Source organism: Puma concolor, chromosome C1 (assembly GCF_028749965.1).
Source record: "Puma concolor isolate L17-30 chromosome C1, mPumCon1.1.hap2, whole genome shotgun sequence".
Lineage (NCBI taxonomy): Eukaryota > Metazoa > Chordata > Mammalia > Carnivora > Felidae > Puma > Puma concolor.
The window spans coordinates 135,851,021-135,876,605 of record NC_141674.1 but is presented as its reverse complement, the minus strand read 5'-3'; the positions used below and the strand labels follow the sequence as shown (position 1 = coordinate 135,876,605).

At 38.0% G+C, this 25,585-nt stretch overlaps 1 protein-coding gene across 23 annotated transcripts in view; it reads left to right on the top strand.

Annotated features, from left to right (window-relative positions):
• Positions 1 to 25,585, top strand: part of QTMAN (queuosine-tRNA mannosyltransferase) — a 466,550-nt gene that overhangs the window by 354,912 nt on the left and 86,053 nt on the right. For all 23 annotated transcript variants that reach the window (XR_015255199.1, XR_015255203.1, XR_015255202.1 and 20 more), the window contains one exon: positions 14,604 to 14,713. Coding sequence is in view for 19 of the 23 variants with exons in the window: in XM_086718502.1 (XP_086574628.1) it covers positions 14,604 to 14,713 (110 nt within the window). In the remaining 4 variants the exon portion in view is untranslated. The remainder of the gene's footprint in view (positions 1 to 14,603; positions 14,714 to 25,585) is intronic.

The following is a 25,585-nucleotide window of genomic DNA, read 5'->3' as shown; positions in this document are numbered from 1 at the left end:
TATTTATTTTTGAGAGAGACAGCATGAGCGTAAAAGAGGGAGAGAGAGAGAGAGAGAGAGAGAGAGAGAAGGAGAGAGAGACTCCCAAGCAGACTCCGCACTATCAGCACAGAGCCCGATGCGGGGCTTGAACTCACAAAACTGCGAGATGATCTGAGCCAACGCCAAGAGTCGGACGCTTAAGCTACTGAGCCACGCAGGGGCCTCTCACAGACATACTTTTAAATTAAATCATATTAACATATAAATTCTTGCTGGCATTTTAATGTTTTAACTCCCTAGGGGTATTCATTTACTATGACTACAGCACCTTGCTAAAATTGTATTGCTATGGGGTAAAAGTCTCCCCCTGTAAGGAACCTCAGGCATTCTTAATAGTCATGGATGAGATTTGTAGACAATGGATTGTCCTTCTTATCTCTAAAATCATAGTACAGGGGCAGCAGCCTCTCTCCTTGCTTAGAACCTAGACTCCTCGAGGGTTGAGCCTCCTGTTCTCATTAATCATCCTTGTATCCCAGGGCCTTCTACAAGTTCTATCTGGCACACGAGGTTTCTCAGTCCTCCTTTATGGAATAAATCACCAACTTCCGACAAGGATATTCTGATCTTCAGCCCAAAAACCTATACTAGATAAGAGATTTTATTGTTGTTTTGCGTTTTTATACTTTAAATAATACACTATAAAAAAATAATGCCAATTAAGCAGTCCTAGAACCATAGCATGGTGTTTTGTAACAGAACATTTTGAACATAAAACTGGTATGCCTGACATGCTTCCTAAGGTAATTGACATTCACGTAAAGAAAAGACCCTTTGTAACTTCATGGTGGACGTTACATTGCGAACCCAATTTCCAGATGAAAACAGTAAGAAGCATTTATTAGGTATCTGTCCTATGAATGCAACAAAGATATTAAACCACTAATTTCTTTCTTTGACCTAAAGGGATAAAATTTTAATTCATTTTGATACTTCCCAAGTCTAAAATGTACTAATTACATTAGCTTTTAAGCTTAAATAACTGTCAAAAAGTATTAAAAGTATAAGAATATAAAGCAAAATTGGAATAAATACTGAAGACAATCTTTGCAATAAAATGAAAAATTAATTATTTAATTCTGCTCCTCAAATACACACGGCTCTCGAGAATATAGACGGACTTTTTTAAAGTAGTGTCAAAAATAGTGTCATGGTGAATTATGAACAGTAGTGAATCGTTGGGTAAGTTCTCATTTAGAAAGAGAGATTTCCATAAAATTTGAGTCTAAAACAGAAGGAACCAGTCTTTTTTTTTTTTATGTTTACCTTTTTAAAAGGTTACTTTTATTTTAGAATGTCGTATGGAAAATTCAACTTTCAGTGCCATTCTAATCCATGAAAATGGATGAAATATGTAGTCAGAAAAAAATTATTTCACATACCAGTCAATGTATTTCTGTAATTCTCCCAGAAAAGATCATTATCAAACAGACCACTTCTTGCAAAAATGCCTTCTCTGTCTGATCTCTTACTTAGCACTTTATTCTCTGCTTCTCAAGACTGAACCAGGCACAGAAATTCTTAGCACCGGCAGCCCACAAACACTGTTGACGTTGTGCTGAGGGAGAAATATTTCCTTGCACTCCAGGCCCACTCTTCACCATGGAGAAGCACCTGGTGCCAGCTCCGAGAATCCAGGGCTATCCTCCCTCCACGTCCACCCATATGTCTGTTTGATCGTCATTATTTTTGACAGCTTTGCCACCTGTTGTGTGGTTCTGGGTTCTTGATGTCTTACTGTTGTGGAAGATGATGTGTGCTCTCCATCTCTAGCTCTCCTTGTTGCTTCTGGGTAACGAAGAAGAGGAGGAGAGAGATGACCGTTCATTGTCCTGATTTCAGTTGTAATTATTGTAAGAAGATGATTTGGTATGATGTTATAATCGACCTGGAAAGGAATGATGAGCATGTGAACTACATGAAGAAAGGAAAGACAATATTAGTAATGATAATGAGAGGTCCGTTCAGGGATTGATTGTTGATGTGAAGGTGACTGGGTTCATTGTGGCTTGGGTGACTGGATTAAAAGTGACTTTTTTGTTTTTTTTTTTTGAGAGAGAGAGAGCAGAGGAGGGCCATAGGGAGAGAGAAACAGAGAGAGACAGACAGACAGAGAATCTTAAGCAGGTTCACGCTCAGCGCGGAGCCCCCCACGGGGCTCAATCTCACAACCGTGAGATCATGACTTGAGTCGAAATCGAGTCCAAATCTCAACTGACTGAGCCACCTAGGCACCTCTAAAGGTGACATTTGACAAGATTAGGGACACAATCCTGAGAAGAAAATTTCAGTTATGGACATGTGTGTCTTTATCCACAAGCAGAAATTTTACTTTAAATCCTATTTATAACTGTGTTGTAAATAAGGACTACCATTTATTGAATGCTTATTATTCTATTTGCATGTGTAACATAGTTGACACTTTATATGCCTCTATGTGTAATTATCAAGGTAAATATTTGAGGCTCAACAATGGTATGTTCCACTTACAATCAATAACTGATTATAAAGCGTAGTAAACTTTATTTTTTGCCCACTTACAGTGGCTATTAAACTTACTAGAATATTCTTAAATTCCAAGTTCTATAAATGAAAAATAAAACAATGATGGTTATAGTAATCATGATAACAATAACAACAACAACAACAATAATAATAATGATAATAATAACAACAGCTATCCTTTATTGTGCGTTTTCTGCTTGCCAGGCATTGTAAATTGTCTCATACACATCATCTCACTTAATCCCCTCAACAGCCTTTTGAAGTGAGTGTGATTAGCCAGACTGTTACAGATGAAGACATTAAATCTCAGAGTGGTTTGGTAGCTTGCCCCGGATTACAACTACTAAATACCAGAATTAGGATTTTAACTCTCTTTCCATTAGGTTATATTGTCCATGTAAGCATTTTGACTTCATTTCTTCTGACAAAACTCACCTTTAGAACTATACTCATAAATGAATTGGTTATTATGAGCTTTTGAGAAGCATCTTCTTTCCTTCTTTTGGGTTTACATATGCTTCTAAAGCACACTATTGAGTGAAAATGATCTTTCACCGAATACACTATATACCATAGTTGACTGCTCTTTATTATCCATTCTTTACCAGAAATCATTTGTTCTGATACCCACTAACTGTAAGTATTTTTAATTAATGAAGACTTTGGTTCATGAGACTTCCCATTCTGGAGTACCTTTCTTGAGCAATATAGTTAATTTATTACAATATTCAGAATCTTTTATTCTTTTTCATATGAATAATTAGTGTACCTTTGGTACCTAATGTGAGTAGTTCTTAATAACTTTAAATCATAAGCAACAAAAGACTAGAGTAACGAGGTTTGGGGCTGAACTTTTTTTCTTTTATGACATTGTAAAAGGGACTAAGTAGAAAAATACAGATTAATTCCATTTATAAGAATGTAAGAAAAAGGAGGAGATACATAATTAATCCTGTTTATAAAATGAAAAAACGCAACATATGTAGCAACAAGAACACATCATTTTGAGCAGGTCTTTCTAGAACAGACATTCCATATTGTGTTCCTACTTTCCCACAGTCATTGCCATGACAATCTGGTGCGCTTAGCAGTCGCTGCTGAGTAAGGGAGACTGTCTCTTCTAGGGGATCTCTGTGTCAGCCAAAAAACACAGCAGTCTTCTGTGGGTCTAGAAACAAGACATAATATATGAAATGGATAGAAATTTTGCATTTTTCTCCATTTTTGCACTTTCTCCAATCCCTCCCATTGGAGGGATTTCTTATGAATCACTGTCCATTTTTATTTTAACATTTTTTAAATCAGAATGAGGTTTAGGAGTGGATTTTTCTCTTCAAGTTAAGATTCTTTCCCACTGATTGAAGACCTTGTCATTTCTAGATGTGACAAAATGTCCACAACTGAATATGAAAACCTGTTATTAAGAATTGAAATCCATTTCGATGAAAGACATCTAATAATGCAGACCATGTTTAATTCTCCATTAAAAAAAAAAAAAAACATGATCCTTCATGTCATTTAATAGACCTATCCTAGCATAGTTTTAAAAATATAACTGTCTCTATTCGGCCATGACAGAACCATCATTCATTCATTTCAAAGTCATATTTTGAGTACCTGCCAACTTCTGAGTCAAAGAGTTTCTCTGATGTTGTGGGACTTCCAGACTAATTATTATAAGGGGACAGCATACAAATAATTATGAAATAACGTAAAAGCACTTCATGAAATCATCATCAGTGTGTATGAATGTTGATATTGGAGTGATTCAGAGTGAGATGGGATGTCACAGGGGTGACTACTAGTAACAATAAATTGCAAGTCAGCGAGAGAGACAATGGACAAGGAGCGGCAGAGAGAGGGAGAGAACATGGTCCATTCTCAAAAACTGTAGGCACAAGAGCTGTGGATTGTGAACAACAGAGACAAAGGGAGAAGATGAAAATGAATATGAATACCAGTGCTGGGGCGCCTGGGTGGCTCAGTCGGTTGAGCATCCGGCATTGGCTCAGGTCATGATCTCCCAGTTTGTGGGTTCGAGCCCTGCATCGGGCTCTGTGCTGACAACTCAGAGCCTGGAGCCTGCTTCAGATTCTGTGTCTCCCTCTCTCTCTGCCCCTCCCCCGCTCATGCTCTGTCTCTCTCTCTCTCTCTCTCTCTCCTTCAAAAATGAGTAAAAACATAAAAAAATTTTTTTTAAATGAATACCAGTGCTTATTTGGGATAATAGCAAGGGTAAATGGTTGATGGAAGTATCTAAATGTTGGAGGGCAGCTTAATTTCAATTTAATGGCTTTTAGTTACTATAGAGAAGAGATAGCTAAGGAAAATCATGTTGAAGAGGATAATTGAACAATGTTTTGGAAGCTGAATTGGCAGAGGGGGAGAGGGTCTGAAGCTCAGTGGTGGTATAAAGGTACGAAGTGATAACACTGTACTTTAAAAATGGAAATTATCGGGGCGCCTGGGTGGCTCAGTCATCCGACCTTGGCTCAGGTCATGATCTCGCAGTTCATGGGTTCGAGCCCCGCATCAGGATCTGTGCTGACAGCTTGGAGCCTGGAATCTGCTTCAGATTCTGTGTCTCCTCTCTCTGTTCCTCCCTGCTCACACTCTCTCTCTCTCTCAAACATAAATAAAGATTTTTTAAAAATTTTAAGAAAAAAGTAGAAATGATCAAACAACTCTTAAATTATTTGTATAGGAAAAAATGGCAAAGTTGGTAATAAGTTGATTGGCAGGACAAGTTTGGAAGCAGCTTCCTTGCATTCAATAATGTGTCAGGCTTGAGATCCTGGAATACTGGAAGAATAAGGACATACCGATACTAGAAAGGAGCTTGGTCATTAATGCTGTTTGGCAGGGCAGTGTTTAGTTTTTAAGTATTATAGATGAGTTGTCATCGGAAGGGCCAAGTGAAGATTCTGACTATCCACCTGATTATATAAATGGTAAAATCATAATCTACAGTAGATGGAAATAAGAAGATTAGATTCACAAGAGATGATCTAGATTTAGAGTCAATTTTGAGTAATAACTTTTTACATTGTATGCCTGGCCTTGTTCTAGACGTGGGGAATGTTGGGTAAACAAAGGCATGAGTTCTGCCCTTGTGGAACTTGCAACGTAGCAGAAGGTAAAGCAGGTGAAACTTTGAAACTGGGATAGTTCCAGAAATACAGTGAACATTGTAGGAAGGGGGGAAAGGGCCTTGGTTAGAGATGTGGGATGGCTGCATTTGTAGGACAAGAGGAAAAACAAGAAAGAATTAAGGATTCTACAAAAGAGAAATTTGAATGTTATAAAAATGCTAGATGTCACTTTTAGTATTAGTTGAAACACCAAAAAATAGGAAACAAGTGTCCATTAAGACAAGAATTTACTTAAAATTATGAAATACGAGGTAAACATTTTGAAATTAAATATCTATATGCACTGATGGAGATCCATGTCTATCATGTAGCTAGTGAAAGTGGGAAGTGCAGAGTGACTGGTACTGTTCTCATGTTTATAAAACGAGGAAGGTATATTTACAAACACACACACACAAATGTATGTGTTTGCGTCTGCCTAGAAATAGGTCAGGAACCCTACGCACCAAACACCTGTAAAGTAGTGGTTACACCCAAAGAGTAAAATCAGGAAGAGTAAGGAATAGGGGCTTTCAGTGGAGGCACCATATATTTCTGAATTATTTGTATTTTATTACAATGAGCATGTTTTTTTTAATTGAAATAGGTAGTAAAATCATTGTAGAATCACATGCAGTTGCAAGAAATTATTAAGAGTCACCTCCTGGAATGCCGATGCTCCAAATGTTGGCTCTTCTGTTGTCCAATAGGTCTCTGAGCTTCAGTTCTTTTTTATGTTCTTTTTAAAAAAAAAAAATGTGGTCTATTTTCTTGTGAAAGTTCACACTGAGTAAATTTGATTTATCTCAAGATCACGGATTCTGTTCCCTGAAATACTTTTTCTACTAATGAGCCCAGCCAGTGAGGCATTGTTTGTTGTTGTTGTTGTTGTTGTTATTATTATTATTAATTATACTTTCAGCACTATTATTTCCATCTCACCGACGCTGAGATTCAGCTTAATTTTTTTTTCTAATGTTCATTTATTTTTGGGAAAGAGAGACAGTGTGAGCAGGGGAGAGGCAGAGAGAGAGAGAGAGAGGATCCCAAGCAGACTTCTCATTGTCAGTGCAAAGCCCAGCGTGGGACTCAAACCCACAGACCGTGAGATCATGACCTGAGCCAAAGTTAGACACTCAACCAACTGAGCGACCGAGGCACCCCTGAGATTGAGCCCTTTAAAATCTGACTGGAAGCTTCCTGACAGGGTAAAATAGGGAACAAGAATAATGTATTTTCCTATATGAGAGGTAGAAACACAGTTCTCAGGGACATCAGAGAGTTTCCTAGACTGAACCCTGGAAGAAGTCTCTAACTATAGGAGGTGGACTGATGGGGTAGTTCTCAGGGTAACTAGCAAGCAGTTTTGAGTGTGTCCCTACATGTCTTAGAAATGTTATAATTCAAAAGAAAATATAAATGATTAGTCAGTTTCAAATTACAGCCCCAGTCACCACATTTCACAAGGAGCAACTTTATTATAGAGGGAAATAGGAAGTCTTAGTGATGAACTGGGGAAAGAGTTTAGTTCCATAGAACCTCCCAGGTCTACGGGGAAGAAGTAATTACGTACATCATGATGGTTTAAAAGTATGTGGCTCATACAGTTAAGTGTCTGACTCTTGATTTCAGCTCAGGTCATGTGCTGCGCTGACAGTGCTGGGCCTGCTTGGGATCCTCTCTCTCCCTCTCTTTCTGCCCCCCTCCCCTCTCTTTAAATAAGTAAATAAACTTCAAAAAAGAAGTATGTGTAATAAGTGGATGCGACTTAAGTAACATCCCCAAAATGGGGAAGACCCACTTCATCTTAATTAAGGTTTTTCACGGCCTGCCAGTTCTTTGAGGCATGGGTATCTGCAGGCTTCCTGGCCAAAGTTGCAGAGAAGGAGAGCTTATTGATGAATTAGATAGCTGAGTGAAATTATTGTATACAGTATCCAGGAAGAGAGGAAATCACTGTTGCAGAGAAACAACCTGGGGGCTGTATGTTTTTAGCAATGGGGAGATTTTAAAGGTAATCCTGTTGTGGGACCTAATGGCAAGGAAATGATTTGTTTTCACTGGATGGCCATCTGGATGGAATGGGTGGGAAGATTTAATTGGGGAGAGGGTCATTGGGTTGTAGTCTAAATACACTATTTGGAAAACCAGCAAGGATCATTTCTAAGAAAGCAGAGTGGTCACTGCTGTCAATCGTAAGAGCAAAAACATGGGAAGCCTGAGAATGAATGGAGCAGGGGTGGGACTTGGTATTGTTAAAGGACAGTTTCAGCCAAGAGAGTGCAGAGATGGGAGCAGAGTTGTAGGGGAAGCACAGGAAGGAGGAAAGACAGACATAGCTCATGTTCTAAGATGAGATGACCTGTGAAAAGTCACCTAGAAATAGTACATTATTGGAACTCTTATTGTCAATAAATGTTATCGGGTAGGAGGGGTCACTTAAAAATGCAAAGACATGAGTGAAGAATTGTAGAGAAGGGAATAGAATCAGAGGCTTTAGGAAGGAAATTGGATGCAAGAACACAGGTGTCTCAACAAGAAGCTAGTGGAAGATCTACAGCTCTAATGGACTTTGGATTTTGAAAGACAGACAGCTCTCCCTCTGCTATTAAAAGGAAAGATGAGAATATGAATGTGCAGATGGCATGAAACCCTGATATGCATAAATTAGAATTTTATTTTTCTATAACTTAATTTCTGTGCCGTGGCCCATTGCACTAGGGTGCCAGAAAGCTCAAGTAGTTCAAGATCCTGTCTTCCATTTTCCTGGTCCCCCTTCCTCACAGGCTACAGCTGAGGGATCCCTTGCTTCTGTCTGTCTGCCAGCTGCTCTGTGATTCTTCCATGACATTCACAGGAACCATGGTTCCACCCTCCTGCCTACCACAGCTCGGGAATCTCTCACACGCGTCCCCAGTGCTGTCCGCCTAGATACACGCACTCAGACATTCACTGTCTGCAGCCGTGCTTCCCCCTCAAGGTTCTAAACCAGGAAGTATAGTGCGCGGTTTCTGCGACTTTCAAAGTGCTTTCCCCTCACGTCTCTTCCACCAGCCCTTCGTGTTTCTTATCTGGAAGTGAAACGGCGACACAGGGTGGAAGGGTGTTTGCTACACTCATGTGGCATTTGGCTTAAATACTTGCTCCTGTCTGAAGTCCTTGCCATTTCTACATGCATTTTCGCTCCTGTAACCAACCGAGAGGATCGCCCCCTTTTTTGTGTGTGAGCGCTGGAGGCCCCCACGCCGGGCCCGTGCTTTTTCTGAAGCAATGGACATAAAATATCTTAGCATCTCGAGTGTGCGGGGGAGGAGAGGAGATGGAATAAATTGATTAACATCTCTTAAATATTAAAATACTACAAATACCAAAGAGAAGAGAATGAGAGCTTATTGTATATCTCCAGGGTGCCAGGCATTTCTTCATTCCAAACAACCATTTTTTTTTTTAATGTGGGTATTATTGGTATCCCATTTTAAGGATGAATAAACTGAGGTTGTATGAGGTTATGAACATACCTGCAGTCATACTGCCAGTCAGTGGCAGAGCCACTCTTCTCTGCAGTGCACATTTCACTCTTCCTCTAAAAGTCAAGTTGAAGGACAGAATGCAGTATGAGCGGTATTCAGAGAGAGCCACAGTGGATACTCTTGGTCTTGGTCAGCCATGGTGGGGAGGTCTGGTGGAGTTAGAGAGCAGCACTAGTAACATCTGAGAGAGACAGAGAAGTCAAGAAGTTGGTGGCTAAAAGTATTGGTTGGATCCTATTTGAAGCAGCATTGGAGAAGCAGAAGCAGCACATGCGGAGGGAAACTAGAACTGATTATTGGTACGTCAGGCATATGGAGGGGAACAAAAAGTTTATGGCCCTAGAAAGGACAGCAGAAAAGTTAAATGGTCGTGACAACTAACACAGGGTAATAAATGGAAGCTTTATGTTTTTGAACAAGGAACATGTCACTGAATTTGGAAATAAAGCAGTACATGATGATGAGGAAGTAGAGACGGAGGTTAGTAGAGTATCAGAAAAGGAAAGAAGTTAGAGACCATGGTGTTAGATCATAATTTTATATTACTTCCACATATTCTGATTGCCATCTTTTTTATCCAACGGGTTCTAACCTCAAGTCACTAGAATCCAAGGTATGTCCAGGGCTTGATGGTCTGGAAACAAAACCACAGACTGAAGGTGCTAACTCTTTTTCTCTCGTTATATGTAGGAAGAAAGAAATAAAAGAAATAAAGAATCAAAGACTATCTGTATAGAAAGAGAATGACTTTCAGTTGATGAGACATGATTTCAAATGCAGACTCAGTGTCTTCTGTGTGATCTTAAATGGAGGAATAATTGTGTTTGACGACTTGTTGAGAGGCTTAACTAAGATTGTGATCAGGTGCCTGGCATGGGATCCTGAGCATGACAGGAGCTCTACAAATGTCACTCATTTTTTCCATACTTTCATTTATTCAACACATATTTTCTCAGCAGCTCATTTTGTGCCACAGATAATGTAGTAGTCAGCATAGGCCACACTATGCTGCAGTAACGAACATCCCTCCCCATCTCACTAAGTTTACTTATCTCACTAACTCTGCACCTTTAGGTGGCTTTGCCTCCATGTGGCAGTCCAGACTGCTTTATTCTTACCCTAATGATCTCAACACAAGACCTCCTCAAGGATCACTGCACCTGAGAAAGTGCTATCCAGAACTGCTCTTAGATACTTCTACCCAGAAGTGACACAAATCAGCTTGCAACCCATTGACCAGAACTAGGTCTCTGGCCTCCCCTCTTGGGAGGGGTTGAGCGCAGAGTCTTCTGTGTGCCCAGAGGAGAAAAGAACTGGATATTGATGAACATAAGTAAAGTCTACCACTACTTGGCAAGGCACTGGGTACTTATAGTGAACAAAACAGACATTACTTATCTTTCCCTCATGGAGCTCTCAGTCCAGAGTGACATGCTGCTGGGAAACAATAGTGTGGGTAAGGAGCCAGTTTTCTGCCCAGGCAATACAAGGAACTAGATCAAAGAGATTGCATTCCATAAGTATAAAGTTATGTGGGAAAATAGGAAAGGGTAACCGTTTAGTGTAAGTGACAAGTATGGAGAACTTAGAAATCCTCAATAAATATTTACTGAACGAATGTTAAATGAGGAATAAGAAGAAATTTAGCTCTACAAAACTAAACGGGAAAGGCAACAGAGAGAGAACAGATATAGGAAGAAAAAACACATGGAAACAGTTTATGCTTTTCAAATGTTCTGAATAATATTTGGGAATAAAAGCTGTTCTTGCTATATCTGCTGCTTCCAGTAAGCCTGAAATATTTCCGTGCTGGTCGCTTCTGCCATAGTTGGGCTGCTGAGAAACTCGTTCCCAGCCAGACTGTTTCATTCTTACCTATTCAAGAGTGTGGGGGATTGTGGGAAGCTTGGACTTTGACTCATCTTCGAGAATGTTTTATGATCGATCAAGTTTGCTCGACGGGCAGCTGTCAGATGTAGAGGTGTCACAAGAAATGAGGAATTAAGCTACTATAAATACTGAAAATGGTATAAAGTTAGGCAAAAATCCTATGAATGCAATTTTATGGCAGAATGTTAGAAAGGGGTAGTTCCTTAAAAGCATTAAAAATTATTTATACTTAAAACTCTATATTAAACAATAGAAAACATAAAAAAAAGAAACATCTATAGCACAACCCCTCAAGGATAAACCATGGCTGACCCATTGGATATTTGGAATGTGTTCCTCACTCAACAAAACATATTGAGTCCTGCCACTGACTGCCATTCATGCCTTAATATATGGCTGTGGCGAAATATCTCTGCACAACATCTTTTTTTTTAATATTTATTTATTTTTGGGAGAGAGAGAGAGAGACAGAGTGCAAGCGGGGAAGGGGCAGAGAGAGAGGGTGACAAAGAATCAGAAGCAGGCTCCAGGCTCTGAGCTGTCAGCACAGAGCCCCATGTGGGACTTGAACTCATGAACCGTGAGATCGTGACCTGAGCCAAAGTTGGACGCTTAACTGACAGCCACCCAGGTGCCCCTGTGCACAACATCTTTAACGATCGTCTGAATGTGAAGAAATCACCCATTTTTCTAAGAAGAAAACTGAGAAAAATTTTTAGCAAAATTGACTATGTCACTTTGAGGGACGTAAATGAAATAAAGTATCTACTTATATGTAATCTATTAATTTAGACATAAATAGTGCTTTAAACCACATACCATGATATAAAATAATTTTAGAAGTATTGCTCTTTTCCCACCCTTAAATTTCATGAAGCAGTTTTAGCCCAACTCCCCCTCCCATGCATTCTTGACATCAGTATGGTGGGTGCCATCTTTTCAGGAAGCTGGCATGTTTCCAGCACGTGTCATCTGGAACCCCGTCTAAGCTGCTTGGGGTGCAAGACTTGGGAAACTGTCATCACTGGAAATCTTTTCCTCAGCTCTAAAAACCCACTTAGTACTCACAATCTCTGATAACCATTTATTCTATTACTTTTTTCAGTGATCTTTGAAATACTTGTTTTAAGCAACACCCAACACTTTGAACTGTTAGGTCATGCCTCTCAAAACAATTACTAAGTTAGTAGTAATATATGCCTTTGCTTCTGTTTTTACCAGTTTCGTCAAGTGAATGACTGCTAACACCATCCAAAACTCTCACCAGTAGGCATTGTTTCAGGTTAATGCAACTTCCCTAAACAGTACTTTATTCAAAATAAAGTAACTGAGGGGGTGCCCAGTATCATGAGAGACATTAGAAGGACTTAAGTATAAAATGCCTCTTTTCCTGAGGGATAATTTTGGGGAGGAAAAATCTCACTTTACATTCGTCCATATATTATACTTTAAACAAGAGAGGGATTCATACAAATCTCTTTTGTGTTCTTATGCAAAGTGACTGTTGAATATGAAAGCTATTGTCCACCTATAAAAATATCTAAAGAAATGGGTCAGCTGCCTTATTTTTCATTTAAATAAATTGAATGAAAACATTTTTAAAAATCAAAAGGAAGCGGTAGGATTGTAATTCATTTATCTCTTGTAGCAACACTGAAAATATAGGTCCATAAACCCTGCTGCCTTGAAAATACTCATATTGCAATCTTTTCATATTGGGGGAAAGCTTCTCCCCAATTAAACCTCCTCCCAGCCCCAAACCACATCTATTTTAAGTTTAATACAAAACAAATAAACAAACAAAACAGCAAGAAATATTTAGAATAAATATTCTCTTTAGGATCTGTAGCCCAAATTTTTGAAACTCAGAATGAAAAATTTAGGCAACAGAGTGGCTAGATTTCCCTACAGTCTTCCTCTCTCTTTAAGATATATTACGTTATGTTATTTCCATTCTTTTCATCTAAGTATTTCCAAGAGAATCAGACTAAAAGAACATATTACAGATTAGGTGGCAGCTTTTTGATTGATATGGTTGAAGACAGCATATGGTGTATTCTTACTTTCAAACTCTTTTGAGTCTTTGTTCTTGCCCACAGCATATACAGTATATATGAGAACTATCCAGAAACTTCCCAGTGGTACATGTATGTAATATGCATCATTTTAAAAAGCGATGAACATTTTGCCATTGCATTCTTTATTATTTGAAGTAACTCAAAACAAGAGATGCAGAGCTTAAAATAAGTTGTTACAGAACTCAAATTCTATAAGCTCTTATAATTCCATAAAATTATAAATGCTGTTTTAAAATGTTAATCAGAAGATGCATTTGTTTTAATTCTTGATACTGAAAATATTGACTGAATTGTGAATTAACACATTTAGGGTTGCAGATGTCATTTTTCATGAGATTTCCTGAATGATGTAATTTTCATATTTCATATAGCAGTTTGATCAATTTACAGATTTATTTTACATAATTAGTTGGTAAATGAGAAATTCAATTGCTGATATATAACTATTTCTCTGCAATATAAAAAAATAAGTTAAAATTCTGAATTATAAATAAAAAAACAAATATTTTGAAGACATCTGGTCCACATCTGTCTGAAATAAGATAATTTAAAACAGTGCAATTAAATGTAAGAAATACTGAAACATTCACACCTTAGAATGTAAAAAATAACTCATTTCATTTTAATGTGATTTCTTGAACTGATGAATTTTTTTTTATTTTAGTGTCCTTTAGCCCCTCATTCTGTCATTATAAAGAAGACTGACAAGCTAAACAAACAAAAATAATCCATGTTTTTCAAAGCCTCTACTAAATGAAAGAATTATCTTTATTACTATTCTTTTATGAGTTGACTAACCTCCACTCCTGAGTTAATACTCAGCGGACTTAGACTCAGGCCTACCCCCTTTTGATGTATTTATAATTCTCCATTCAATTATTTAAAATGAGAGATTAGTGAGAGAGTCTGTAATCTCGCTCCCTAAATTGTGCGTTCCTTGTGGGCACAAAGGGACTGAGTAAATGTGAGAGGAAGGTATTCAGACCCATGAAAATGAAAAACATCTTTGGTACGTTCTCATGATCAGTAGAGAATCGTCCTTTGAAGACTGGTCTTTTCTTTTGTTCAAAACCCATGTTAAGTGGAAAATTAACCATTTTAGGAGAAAGGAAAATACACTAGACTTTCTATAGTCTAACCAAAAAAATGTGAAAAACAAGATAGATTTCTCCTTTCATAAAAGGCTGCGGAGCCTTAAGATTTCAATAGAACTGGGTTTTGATTCATGAGAGAGAAGTTACGTTCATGAATCACTCAATGCCGATGCTACAATTTAAGGTTATAGGGGAAAATCTCTGCATGGATGTCAGAAGCTCCCTTAACTGGCAATAGACCACGAAAGGAATTGATACTGTGAGAAGTGAAAACATCGTTCCTGACGCATACCCTAAGGTTTCACAAGTTATATTTTGTGTGTTTATTTCCAGGGAACATGATAAAGATCCAGAGAGTTTTTTTAAGGTATTAATGCACCTTAAGGACTTAGGACTCAATTTCCATGTGTCTGTCCTTGGAGAAACCTTCACAGATGTCCCAGGTATCTCTTTTGAATTTTCTAATGTGTAATTTTATAGATGACATAAGCTCTACAACTGAAGTATTAATTTCCATGTTTCCCTTTGTCAGAATAATCAAGATGAGCACTGTTAACCAAAAGATTATACGATGGCATTAAAGTGTGATTCAATTAAAAAAATACTTAAGTAAGCATTCTTTGATTTAAGTTGAGAACGTGAAGTCATCTCTTTTATCAAATATAGTTTATACAATGTAACTTGATGTAAATAAAATATATTGCTTTAGGCATCTTAACACTTAAGGAAAGCGGGAATTTGTAATTGGATGTACAACCTCTCACCCCTGGGGTCACTGGTTTGAATCCTCCTCACATTGGTAATAGCCGAAATACATTACCATCTGTTGAGGTGGACTGTGTGAAGCATTTTGGCATCAGGCTTGTAATGTGGAGTAGCCCACAGTCCACATCCTAGTTGTCATTGGCCCGTGCCTTGCTTACTGAGTTGAGAAAACAAACGAAACTCTGAAGCTGATAGCAGCAGGCCTTCTCATCCCTAATGCCACATGGAGCCTTTTCAGAACCATTTCCTTCACCTTCATCCTCAGTGGGCATGTTCAGGTCAGTGAGATGAGCATTCTGACCCCTTTCATAAGCACTTAATTGCTCGTATTATTTTAATTGAGGAATAATTGACATACGATATTATATTACTTATGGTATTATACTGGTACAATAGTGATCTGACATTTGTATACATTGTGGAAATAGACACTACTGTAAATCTAGTTAGAATCTGTCACCTTCCCAAATTAATGCAATATCATTGAGTATATTCTCCATGTTGTACATTACATCCCTATGACTTACTTATTTTGGGACTGCAACTTTATACCTCTTAATCTCCTTCATCCATATCCTCCCCCAACCCACGTCCCCTCTGGCAACCACCAAACGGTTCTCTGTATCTAGGAGTCTGGGCAGGGGTGGGGAGGTTGTTTTGTTTGTTGTTTTTTAGATGACACATATAAGTGAAATCACACAATATTTGTCTTTCTCTGACTTACTTCAGTTACCATAATACCTTCAAGGTCTACCATGTTGCAGATATCAAGATCTCATTTTTTATGGCTGAGTTGTATTCCACTGTGAGAGGGGTGTGTATGTGTGTGTGTGTGTGTGTGTGTGCATGTGTGTACGTGTACCAAGTCTTCTTTATCTATCCATCCGTCAGTGGACATTTAGTTTATTTCCATATCTTGGTTATTGTACATAATGCCACAATGAACATAGGGACGCATACATCTTTTCAAATTAGGATTTTTGTTTTCTTTGGATAAATACCCTGCTGGATCATATGGTAGCTCTATCTGTAATTTTTTTGAGGAACCTCCATACTGTTTTCCATAGTGGCTGCACCAACTTACATTCCCACCAATAGTATATGACTGTTCTCTTTTCTCCACATCCTTGCCAACATTTGTTATTTCTTGTCTTTCTGATAATAGCCATTTTGATAGGTATAAGGAGATATCTCATTATGCTCTTTATTTGCATTACCCTGATGCCTAGTGATGTTGAGCATCTTTTTCATGTGTCTGTTAGTCATCTGTATGGAAAAATGTCTATTCCGATTTTCTGTCATTTTTTTAATCATATTTTTGGGTTCTTTTTTTGTCATTGAGCAGAGTTCTTTCTATATTTTCAGTATTAACTTATTGGATACTATGATTTGCAGTTATCTTCTCACATTCATTGGTTGCCATTCCATTATGTTAATGGCTTCCTTAGCTGTGGAGAAGCTTTTTAGTTTGATGTAGCCCCATTTGTTTATGTTTGTTTTTGGAGTCAGAGCCAAAAAAAAATCACTAAGGCCAACATCAAGGAGCTTACTGCCCATGTTTTCATCTAGGAGTTTTATAGCTTCAGGTCTTACACTTGAGACTTTAATCCATATTGATTTAATTAATATTTATAGTGTTCTAAGATGGTGCTCCAGTGTTATTCTGGACAGGTAGCTGTCCAGTTTTCCCAACACCATTTGCTGAAAAGTCTTTCCCTAGAATACTCTGTATGCTGTTCTATTGATCTGTGTATTTGTTTTAATGCTGATACCATATTGTTTTGAAGACTATAGCTTTGTAGTGTAGTTTGAAATCAGGGAGCCTGATCCTTCTAGCTTTATTCTTTCTCAAGATTGTTTTGGCTGTTCATGTGCTTTTGTGGTTTCATACAAATTTTCTAATTATTTGCTCTAGTTCTATGAAAAATGTCACCGGAATTTTGATAGGAGTTTCAGTGAATCTGTAGGTTTCTTTGGATAGTAGGGGCATTTTAACAATGTTAATTCTTCCAATCCATGAGCATAGAATATGTTTCCATTTATTTGTGTCTTCTTCAATTTTTTTTCACCAATGTTTCTTAGTTTTCATTTTCTCAGTCTTTCATCTTCTTGGTTAAATTTCCTCCTAGATATTTTATTCTTTTTGATGTGATTGTAAATGGGATTGTTTTTCTTGAATTCTATTTCTGATAGCTTGTTATTAGTGTGTAAAAATGCAACAGGTTTTTGTATATCAATTTTGTATCCAGCATCTTCAGTGAATTAGTTGATTAGTTCCAACAGTTTTTGGTAGACTCTTTAGAGTTTTCTGTATATACTATCCTGCCATTTGCAAATAGGGACAGTTTTACTTCTTTCTGTCCAATTTGTATGCCTTTTATTCCTTTTTCTTACCTAATTGCAGTGCCTAGGACTTCTAGTACCATATTGAATAAAAGTGACTAGAGTGGGCCTCCTTGTCTTGATTCTGATGTTAGAGGAAAAGCTTTCTACGTTTTAGCTTTTCACTGGTGAGTATGATGTTAGCTGTGTGTTTGTCATTATAGCTTCTATTATGTTCAGATGTATTTCCTCTCTACCCACTTTGCTGAGAGTTTTCATACATCGATATTGAATTTTGTCAAGTGCTTTTTCTACATTTATTAAGGAGATCGTATGATTTTTATTTTTCATTTTGTTAATGTGGCATATTACATTGATTGGTTTGCAGATATTGAACTTTCCTTGCATCTCTGGAATAAGTTCCACTTGATCAAGTTATGGGATCCTTTTAATGTATTGCTGAGTTTGGTTTGCTGCTGTTTTGTTGAGGAATTTTACATCTATGTTCATCAGGAATATTGGCCTGTAATGTGTGTGTGTGTGATGTCCTTGTCTGCTTTTGGTATCAAATAATGCTAATCTCACAAAATGAATTTGGAAGCTTTGGTCAGAAGTGTGGTAGAATAGGACCAAAGTATGGAGGATCGTGATAATCAAAGTAGATTAGGGAAAAGTAAGAAATAAGGAACCTAGACCTTGAACAGGAAAGAAATGTGATGAAACTTGTATTTTAGAAAGATTTATCTTTCAGTGGTATGTAGGCAGATTCACAGTAAGACATTACAGTGATAATCCAAATGTAATTCTGGAGGTGGTGGCTGAGAGATTAGTGAGAGGAATGTATGACAGAGGTATTCTCAAGGAAAACGCAGAAATGAATTTAGAAGATGGATAGCTGTAGAAGGAAGAAGAAAAATTCTGCTCATTTGCAAAGCTGGTGAGTTCAATTCTGTTTGTGGCAGCATTGAGGTGTTTGTGGATGGACTGAGAAGTGTGGCTGGAGGAAGTCCCTAAGCAAAAGGCTTCTCAGCCAGTTTTACTGGCGATTAGTTTTAAGCCAGCACTACAGAAAAGACTAAGGTTTTACTCTCAGGGCCATGTTCTTGGGATCACAGTCTCCCCTCCCACACATTTACGTTGAGCTGTTTAGAGCAGTATGGAATGTTGTAAGTGGGGTGGGGAGCATTAGGGGCCCAAGGACTGTGTGCTCAGTAGTTACAGGTCCAATCTTATTACCTAACTTTGGCTAGACTTCAGCATATATTTGCTGAGAATTATAGGAGAGGATTTCCACAGTGCAGAAGACTTGGTCTCCACCCTCAGGGACCTTTGCCTTGGGCAGACACTTATATACAACTAACAGGTGCCTAAGATGCTGTGAAGTAATTAGGGAATACTGTGGAAGCCCATAGAAGAGGGTATCCTATTATCTATGATATTTCTAGTGTCAACTGGGAGTCCTTTTTGTCATAGCCTCTAGTCCATCTCTGTCCTTCCAGACGCGAGTCAGCGCTCTTCCTGGTCACAGCACTTCACCTTGCACATAAAAGCAATCCAAGTTGTGTGGATGAACGAGCCTGGCAGCTTTCCAGGTTGTGTTCCTGGAAGGCTACCTTGCCAGTCTTTACTCCAAAGTTTTCCTAACAGGCCATTCTGTGTATTTTCAGCTGTTCTTATCATTGTTCCTGTTTAAGGAGCACTTATGTAGTGCTCACTGTATTCCAGGCATTGTTCTAAGCTATTTACAAATGTTAACTCTAACCTTTCATAGCTGTCTTGTTCAGTATTATTACTGTCTCCACTTTTTCAGGTTGGGAAACTAAGGCACAGAGAAATTAAGTAAGGTCACATAGCTAGGTAGTAGTTTTTACCACTGTGTTAATGCGTTATGCGTTCTTGTTTTCCAAATTGTTTCTCTAAGTTTAAATGTTATTTTTTTCCCCAGCTCACCATCTAGAACTTCACAAAAAGGTTACCTACCAGGCATACATTTATTTGCCTGTTACCTCTTCTAGAGGCTACATTAGCATATCTAAAACCCATATCATAAACCAACTTACATACTCTGTAATACCAGCCAGAATACTTACTCTGAATGCTGTTAACAGTTATAAAAAAGTGGTTTTCTTGTCAATAATTGCAATAATAATGATTATTATGCTATTAATTGCTACTGTTTATCGACAGTTTGCCTCTTACTTGGTCCTTTGCCACATCATTTACTGTAATGTTCCTGATAAGCTCGATGGAGTAGGTATTATGATCCCACCTGATAGGTACAGAAACTGATACTCTGAAGGCTTAAGTCATTTTCATTCCACTGCCTGTAAGTTAAACTTTTCTCTTTCACATGTAAGCTTAGATGTATTGGAAAACTAAGAAAGGTTTACAATCAGACTGCATGACCATTCATTACTCTCTTTTTTGGCTTTTTTAATTGAGATATGATTTATATATAACATTTGTGTAAGTTTAAGGTGTCCAGCATGTTAATTTGATACATTTATGTAGTTTGATATGATTACTACTGTAGCTTTAGCTGAATATCTCTATCATATCACATAATCATCATTTCCTTTTTGTGGTGAGAACATTTAAACTCTAGGCTCTTAGCAGTCTTGAAGTATACAATACAGTATTGTTGACTGTAATCACTACGCTGTGCATTAGATCTCCAGAATTCTCTTCTAGCTGCAAGCTTGTGCCTTAATTACTTTGTATCCAACTTTCTTCTCCTTCCCTCTTAGGGGACCTCTTAGGGAAATCTAGCACATCTGAGTGATGGCATTAATGCCAATGAGTTTCACTGCCCTTTTGATGAAACAATCTCCATTAACTTTCTTTTGAAAACTGTAATAGAGCAACATTGTAGAGTCTCCATACTATTGATTATTTTCAAGTGTGCTGATTATTTTCAAATTATGTTGTTGTAAGGTTTTTATAACCCTTTTCCTGAGAAGTGTGGTAGATTAAGATTATTGATTCTAGTTTATAGATGCATTGTTTATAGCTCTTTTGAGTCATTCTTTTTTTTTTTTTTTTCTGAGGTGGGGAGGGGCAGAGGGAGAGAGAAAATCCCAAACAGGCCCCACACTCAGCATAGGGCCTGATGTGGGGCTTGATCCCAGAATGGGAGAGAGCAGAAATATTTGGTGAATAGCACTGTTGACCACTATAGTTCTTTAATATGCATCATGATCTGTGGTTCATTAGAGAGAAAACCAAGCCTATCCAAGATGTCTGCCTTAATCTGAGTGAGTCTATTGCCATTGAGTAAAGAATTCTTAACAAGTATTAGAGTATTGCCAATAGTCTTCTTGCCAGAAACAACCTAGCTGGTGTCAGAAGACACATCTAGCAACCATGTACCATAAGGCAGAGCAATATGAAGTCAAATCAGCCTCGTGGGAATGGCGTTAATGTCCAGAGACATTTTAATTGTTACAACGTTGGGGTAGGGTGTTACAGCTAGCGGGTAGAGGCCAGGGATGCTGCTAAATATTCTACAATGCACAGGAAAGCCCCCCCCCGTACCCCCACAAAGAATTATTCAACCTAAAATGTCAATGATGCCAAGATTGAGAAACTGATTTATAGGAATTGAAGTCAGAAGATCAGGTTGGGACTGCGTCCTATAGCTTTCTCGGTTAACCTCAGTTAACCCACCTATAGAATACAAAGCAGGAGGTGAGAAAGAGAAATAATAACAGTAAAACCACCTGCCCTACCCACTGCAGTGAGTTATAATGTGGATTTCAGTACAATTAATTTGGAGGAAAGTGCTTTCTTAACTACCATGCAGATTTTGTTCTAACATTCATGGGCTTCCTTCAGAGTCTGTATATGGAGTGAGTCTTTAATGCATTTTGGATCCAAAGAAGATATTAATAATGCTGAACCTCAAAGGTTTATTTTTGACATTATTTTAAGTATTTTTAATTCAGAAAATTGAAGGACCATTCTGCTACATACATCATCCATCAGACTCCATGTTACAAATGAACCCAGAAACCCAGAAGCTCCTCAATGCAAATATTTCCGTTTTGACCAAGTCTCATGACACGGTCACATTGTTAGCCCTTGATGGTTTAAAAAAAAAAAAAGCAAATGCTTAAGTTATCAAGTCAATGGAATGTGTTTGTATACTTAGTAATTTCCCACAAATGATAATTCTAAACAATTTTTTTTTCTTTGAACAACCAAAGCCTTACAGCAGGGGTTCATCTTTCCCTACTGCAGACGTGGGAGAGAGGGGTTTTAGTGGTAGCCATTGGGGGGCCAAAAAGATTGCAAGGAAGGTAAAAACCTGAACTACAGTTTTGGCAGACAGATATCCTTCTGGTTCACCTTTGATTTGAGGTTAAGAACAGTATGTGGAAAGCTTCTGGTTAGTATCTGGCATGACAATGGTTATTGCTATGCTCTTGGCATATTCCTGCTCCTTAGTTCTGGAGTCAAATGGTGGATGATTATATAACATTTCCCTCCCTTCCCATCTTCCTTTTCACTCCCAGCTATGATCTCATTTTCAGAAAAGCAGCTACACTAAGAGGGGGAAATAATAGAAAGTTTCTAGGAACACAAATAGCTTATATCACATTGATACAAAGGTATAAAATTTTGCTACAAGAGGATTCTAGCAGAAGGAAAGCTTATTAATATATTGATCAATGTTGAATTGTAAGATGATTCCATATGAGATGAAAGAAATGTGTCAGTAAGATTAAATAAATTCATTTTCCCAAGACCATGCCACTCCAAACCTTTCCTTCTCCTTTTTTTTTTTTTTTTTTAATGTTATCACTACCTACTTATTCCCCTAATGTAGAAATATTTACTGAGTCCTATCGTGCTCTGGCACCATATTGTGGACACCTGGAGTAGAAGATATGGTTCCTGCCCTCTAGAATCTTACTGTCTGGGAAGCAACAATGTTTTTATAATTGTTTATAATTGTTTCATTAAACCATAACCTTGTTTATATTGTAACATTTTCAAATAATTTTGAATACCTTACTTCATAATCTTTACATCAATGTAGTAAACATTCAACCAAGTATTAGCAGCCCAAATTTATAGCTGAGGAAAATGATTTATATTGGCCACATTTAAGTAGCATGGATCTGGGGCTCCTGGGTGGCTCAGTTGGTTAAGTGTCTGACTTCAGCTCAGGTAATGATCTCACAATTCATGGGTTCGAGCCCCATGTTGGGCTGTGCACTGACAGCTCAGAGCCTGGAACCTGCTTTGGATTCTGTGTCTCCCTCTCTCTGCCCCTCCACGCACTCACACTCTGTCTCTTTTTTTCTATCAAAAATAGATAAGCATTAACAAAAAAAATTTTTTTAAGTAGCATGGATGAGGTAGATTCTCAGTGGACAGAGCCACCTTCCCATGTTTGTTAATAATAAGCATACAGGTATTTTCCCAAGAGTATGATTGGGGAAATCAATTTCCCAAGAATATGATTTAAGACAGAAGTCTGTCTCTCAGTCCTTTGCTGAAGAAAATAACAAGATATATTGGGAAAGTAAGGAAGGTTCTAAAAATGCAGACATATATGCTCTTGACAAGAAAGAATAAATACAATAATAAAAATGACAATATCTCTTAACATAATTTATTAAATTAACAATATTCCAATAAAGATGCCAAAATATTACCTTCTATATCTTCACAGCATACTTCTAAAATTCTTATTAAATAAATAAATAAATAAATAAATAAATAAATAAGCAGAATATCAAAGAATTCTCTGGCCAACGAATCATGAAGGAAAACATGTCCTACCATATTCAGAACATGTATGGAGTGATAACTTTTAAGAGAGTACTTTGCAGATTCAAAAGCATGAAAGTAGAGAATTCAGAGATAAATGCAACTTGTGTGTAAACTTAATATCCAACAGACTGAGGGTAACAAAAATTTATATTCCAGGTGTAAAATATACTTTTAGAGAAAGCAAGAAATTAAATAAATAGTTTCAGTGCACAAAAAAAATCACAGAAGAAATTAAGTATAGATTTTAAATACATATTATAGATAAAGGTTTGCAAAAGCATCAACACGTTGTAAGCGCAATAACTTACCGAACTCTTACTCTGTGCCAAGAGCAAGGCTAGGGCTTTTACTCTGGTATTTCATTTGGTATCACAGCTGTCCTCCCAGTAGGTACGATTATTGTCCTCTATGTACGAGCAAAGACACTAAGGCTTACCTTAAATAATGTGCCCAAAGTCACACAGCTAATAAATACTAGAGATGACAATATCCAAAGAAATAAACGGCAAATCAAATTTGAGGGAAAAATCTAATTTTACCAGTAAAGAAGTAAGTATAAATATAAGGAATATGATGGAGCGGTTGCATGGACCCCAGAATAAAAGTAAAGGCATATCCTAAGGAAGACTGGCCAGTTTATGGGAAAACATCTGCATGTATGGTGATGGCAACATAAAATATTTTTCCTGAGCTATGTAAGTTACTGTAACCTTTGTCTGACTGGGTGAGTTCTTTTTTTTTTTTTTTTAATGTTTGTTTGTTTGTTTGTTTGTTTGTTTTTGAGAGAGAAAGAGAAGGAGCAGGGGAGAGGCAGAGAGAAGGGGGGCAGAGGATCCAAAGCAGCACAGAGCTCTGACAGCACAGAGCCGGATGAGGGGCTCAAACTCACAAACCAGGATATCATGACCTGAGCTGAAGTCAGAAGCTTATCTGAGCCACCCAGGTGCCCCAGACTGGGTGATTTCACATCAGAGAATATATCCCATGAAAATACTCCTGTGTCTTGCTCTCGCTTCTGTTCCCTTTCTCCCAGTTGTAGCCCTTAATCTTCTGGCACCTTGAATCCCACAGAGGTTTCAGATTGATCTCAGCTCTCTGGACATTTTGGTATTCAGTGTATGCACCCACTGTTACAAGAGTTCTTTCTAAACCTAGACCATACAAGAGAGTCACAGCAGTACAACAGCAAGAGAAATGTGTCTCACAGATTTTCTGCAGGATCAACATGAATTTCCTTGGTAGCTAATGAAGTTCTTCAAACCCCAACCCCAACTTGATTCCTTATGAATTCCAGTTCTCTTTCCCATGTCCGAGGCACATCTGTGCATTTACCCACCTCCATGTCTTGTGTTACTTGTTGATTAAATTCCTCTGCCCCGCCCCACATAAGCATATGCACACCCTTTCCTCCCCTCGCACAATCTCACCTCCATTGGTGCTTCTTGACCTTTACCCGCCCTTTCCCTTCCTGTCCTAATTGCCCAGAGCACCCATATTCATTCCCTCTGTTGCAAAGCAGATATGACACTGCACTGGGATCACTTGTTGTCATAAGGGGCCATGGTGTAACTGACCAAAGACGCTTTGTGGATGAAGAGTACAAACTCTGAAATCGGGGGAGCTGTAAGAGCAGAAGTCAGCAGTGCTCCCAGTTAGAAGGGCAGCTCCCCTGGCCCAGCTCTCATTTGTACCCCCAATAAGGGTGAGGTTCCCATTCAGGACTTGAGAACCTCTCTTTTCCTTTCTCAGGAAAGGCTTATTACCTCTGCCACTGCCTGTCCCTCCCAAATGCTCAGGGGACTCACTAGACACAAGTAACTGGTAACAAGTCACTTCTGTTCCTCCCCTAAACTTGAAGCCTGCTTGAAGTCTATTCCCACATCTTCTATAAGTGCAATGTTTATCTTTTCTACCAAAACCAGAAAAGTCAGTTTTGCCACTCTCTAGGCAAATTCATTTATTCATCGTACGGGGTGGGGGAAGACCATGAGTATAATACGTTCTGGAATACAACTCCCAAAACATCTCTCAAGAAATTGTTCCTAAAGTTGTAACGATGAAAACATGACTGAAGAAAAATGCTCTTTCATTTTCATAAACAGGAGTCTTCAAAGATTATGAGAAATGTGCACTTGGGGAAGCCTCGAGAAAATAGAGCAATTAAGTAATGACTGGGAAAAGGTCAAGACATTGATGAACCAATAAGAAATTAGAAATAGACCCTATTTTTTTAAAGTATACGTGTACATATGACAAAAGGTTGGTAGATAGGAGGTCTTAGAATGTGGCTTTTGTACCTTGCTTTGGTATTTTATCTTTTTGAATCCCTATAGTTTTATATGGTCATGATTTGGAGTGTCGTGTGGTCAAAAGAATATGTGCCCCCAAAAAGGGACTATGGTAGAAGACCTGCCTGTTTTACAAACTCTTGTTTCCTGCAATGCCTT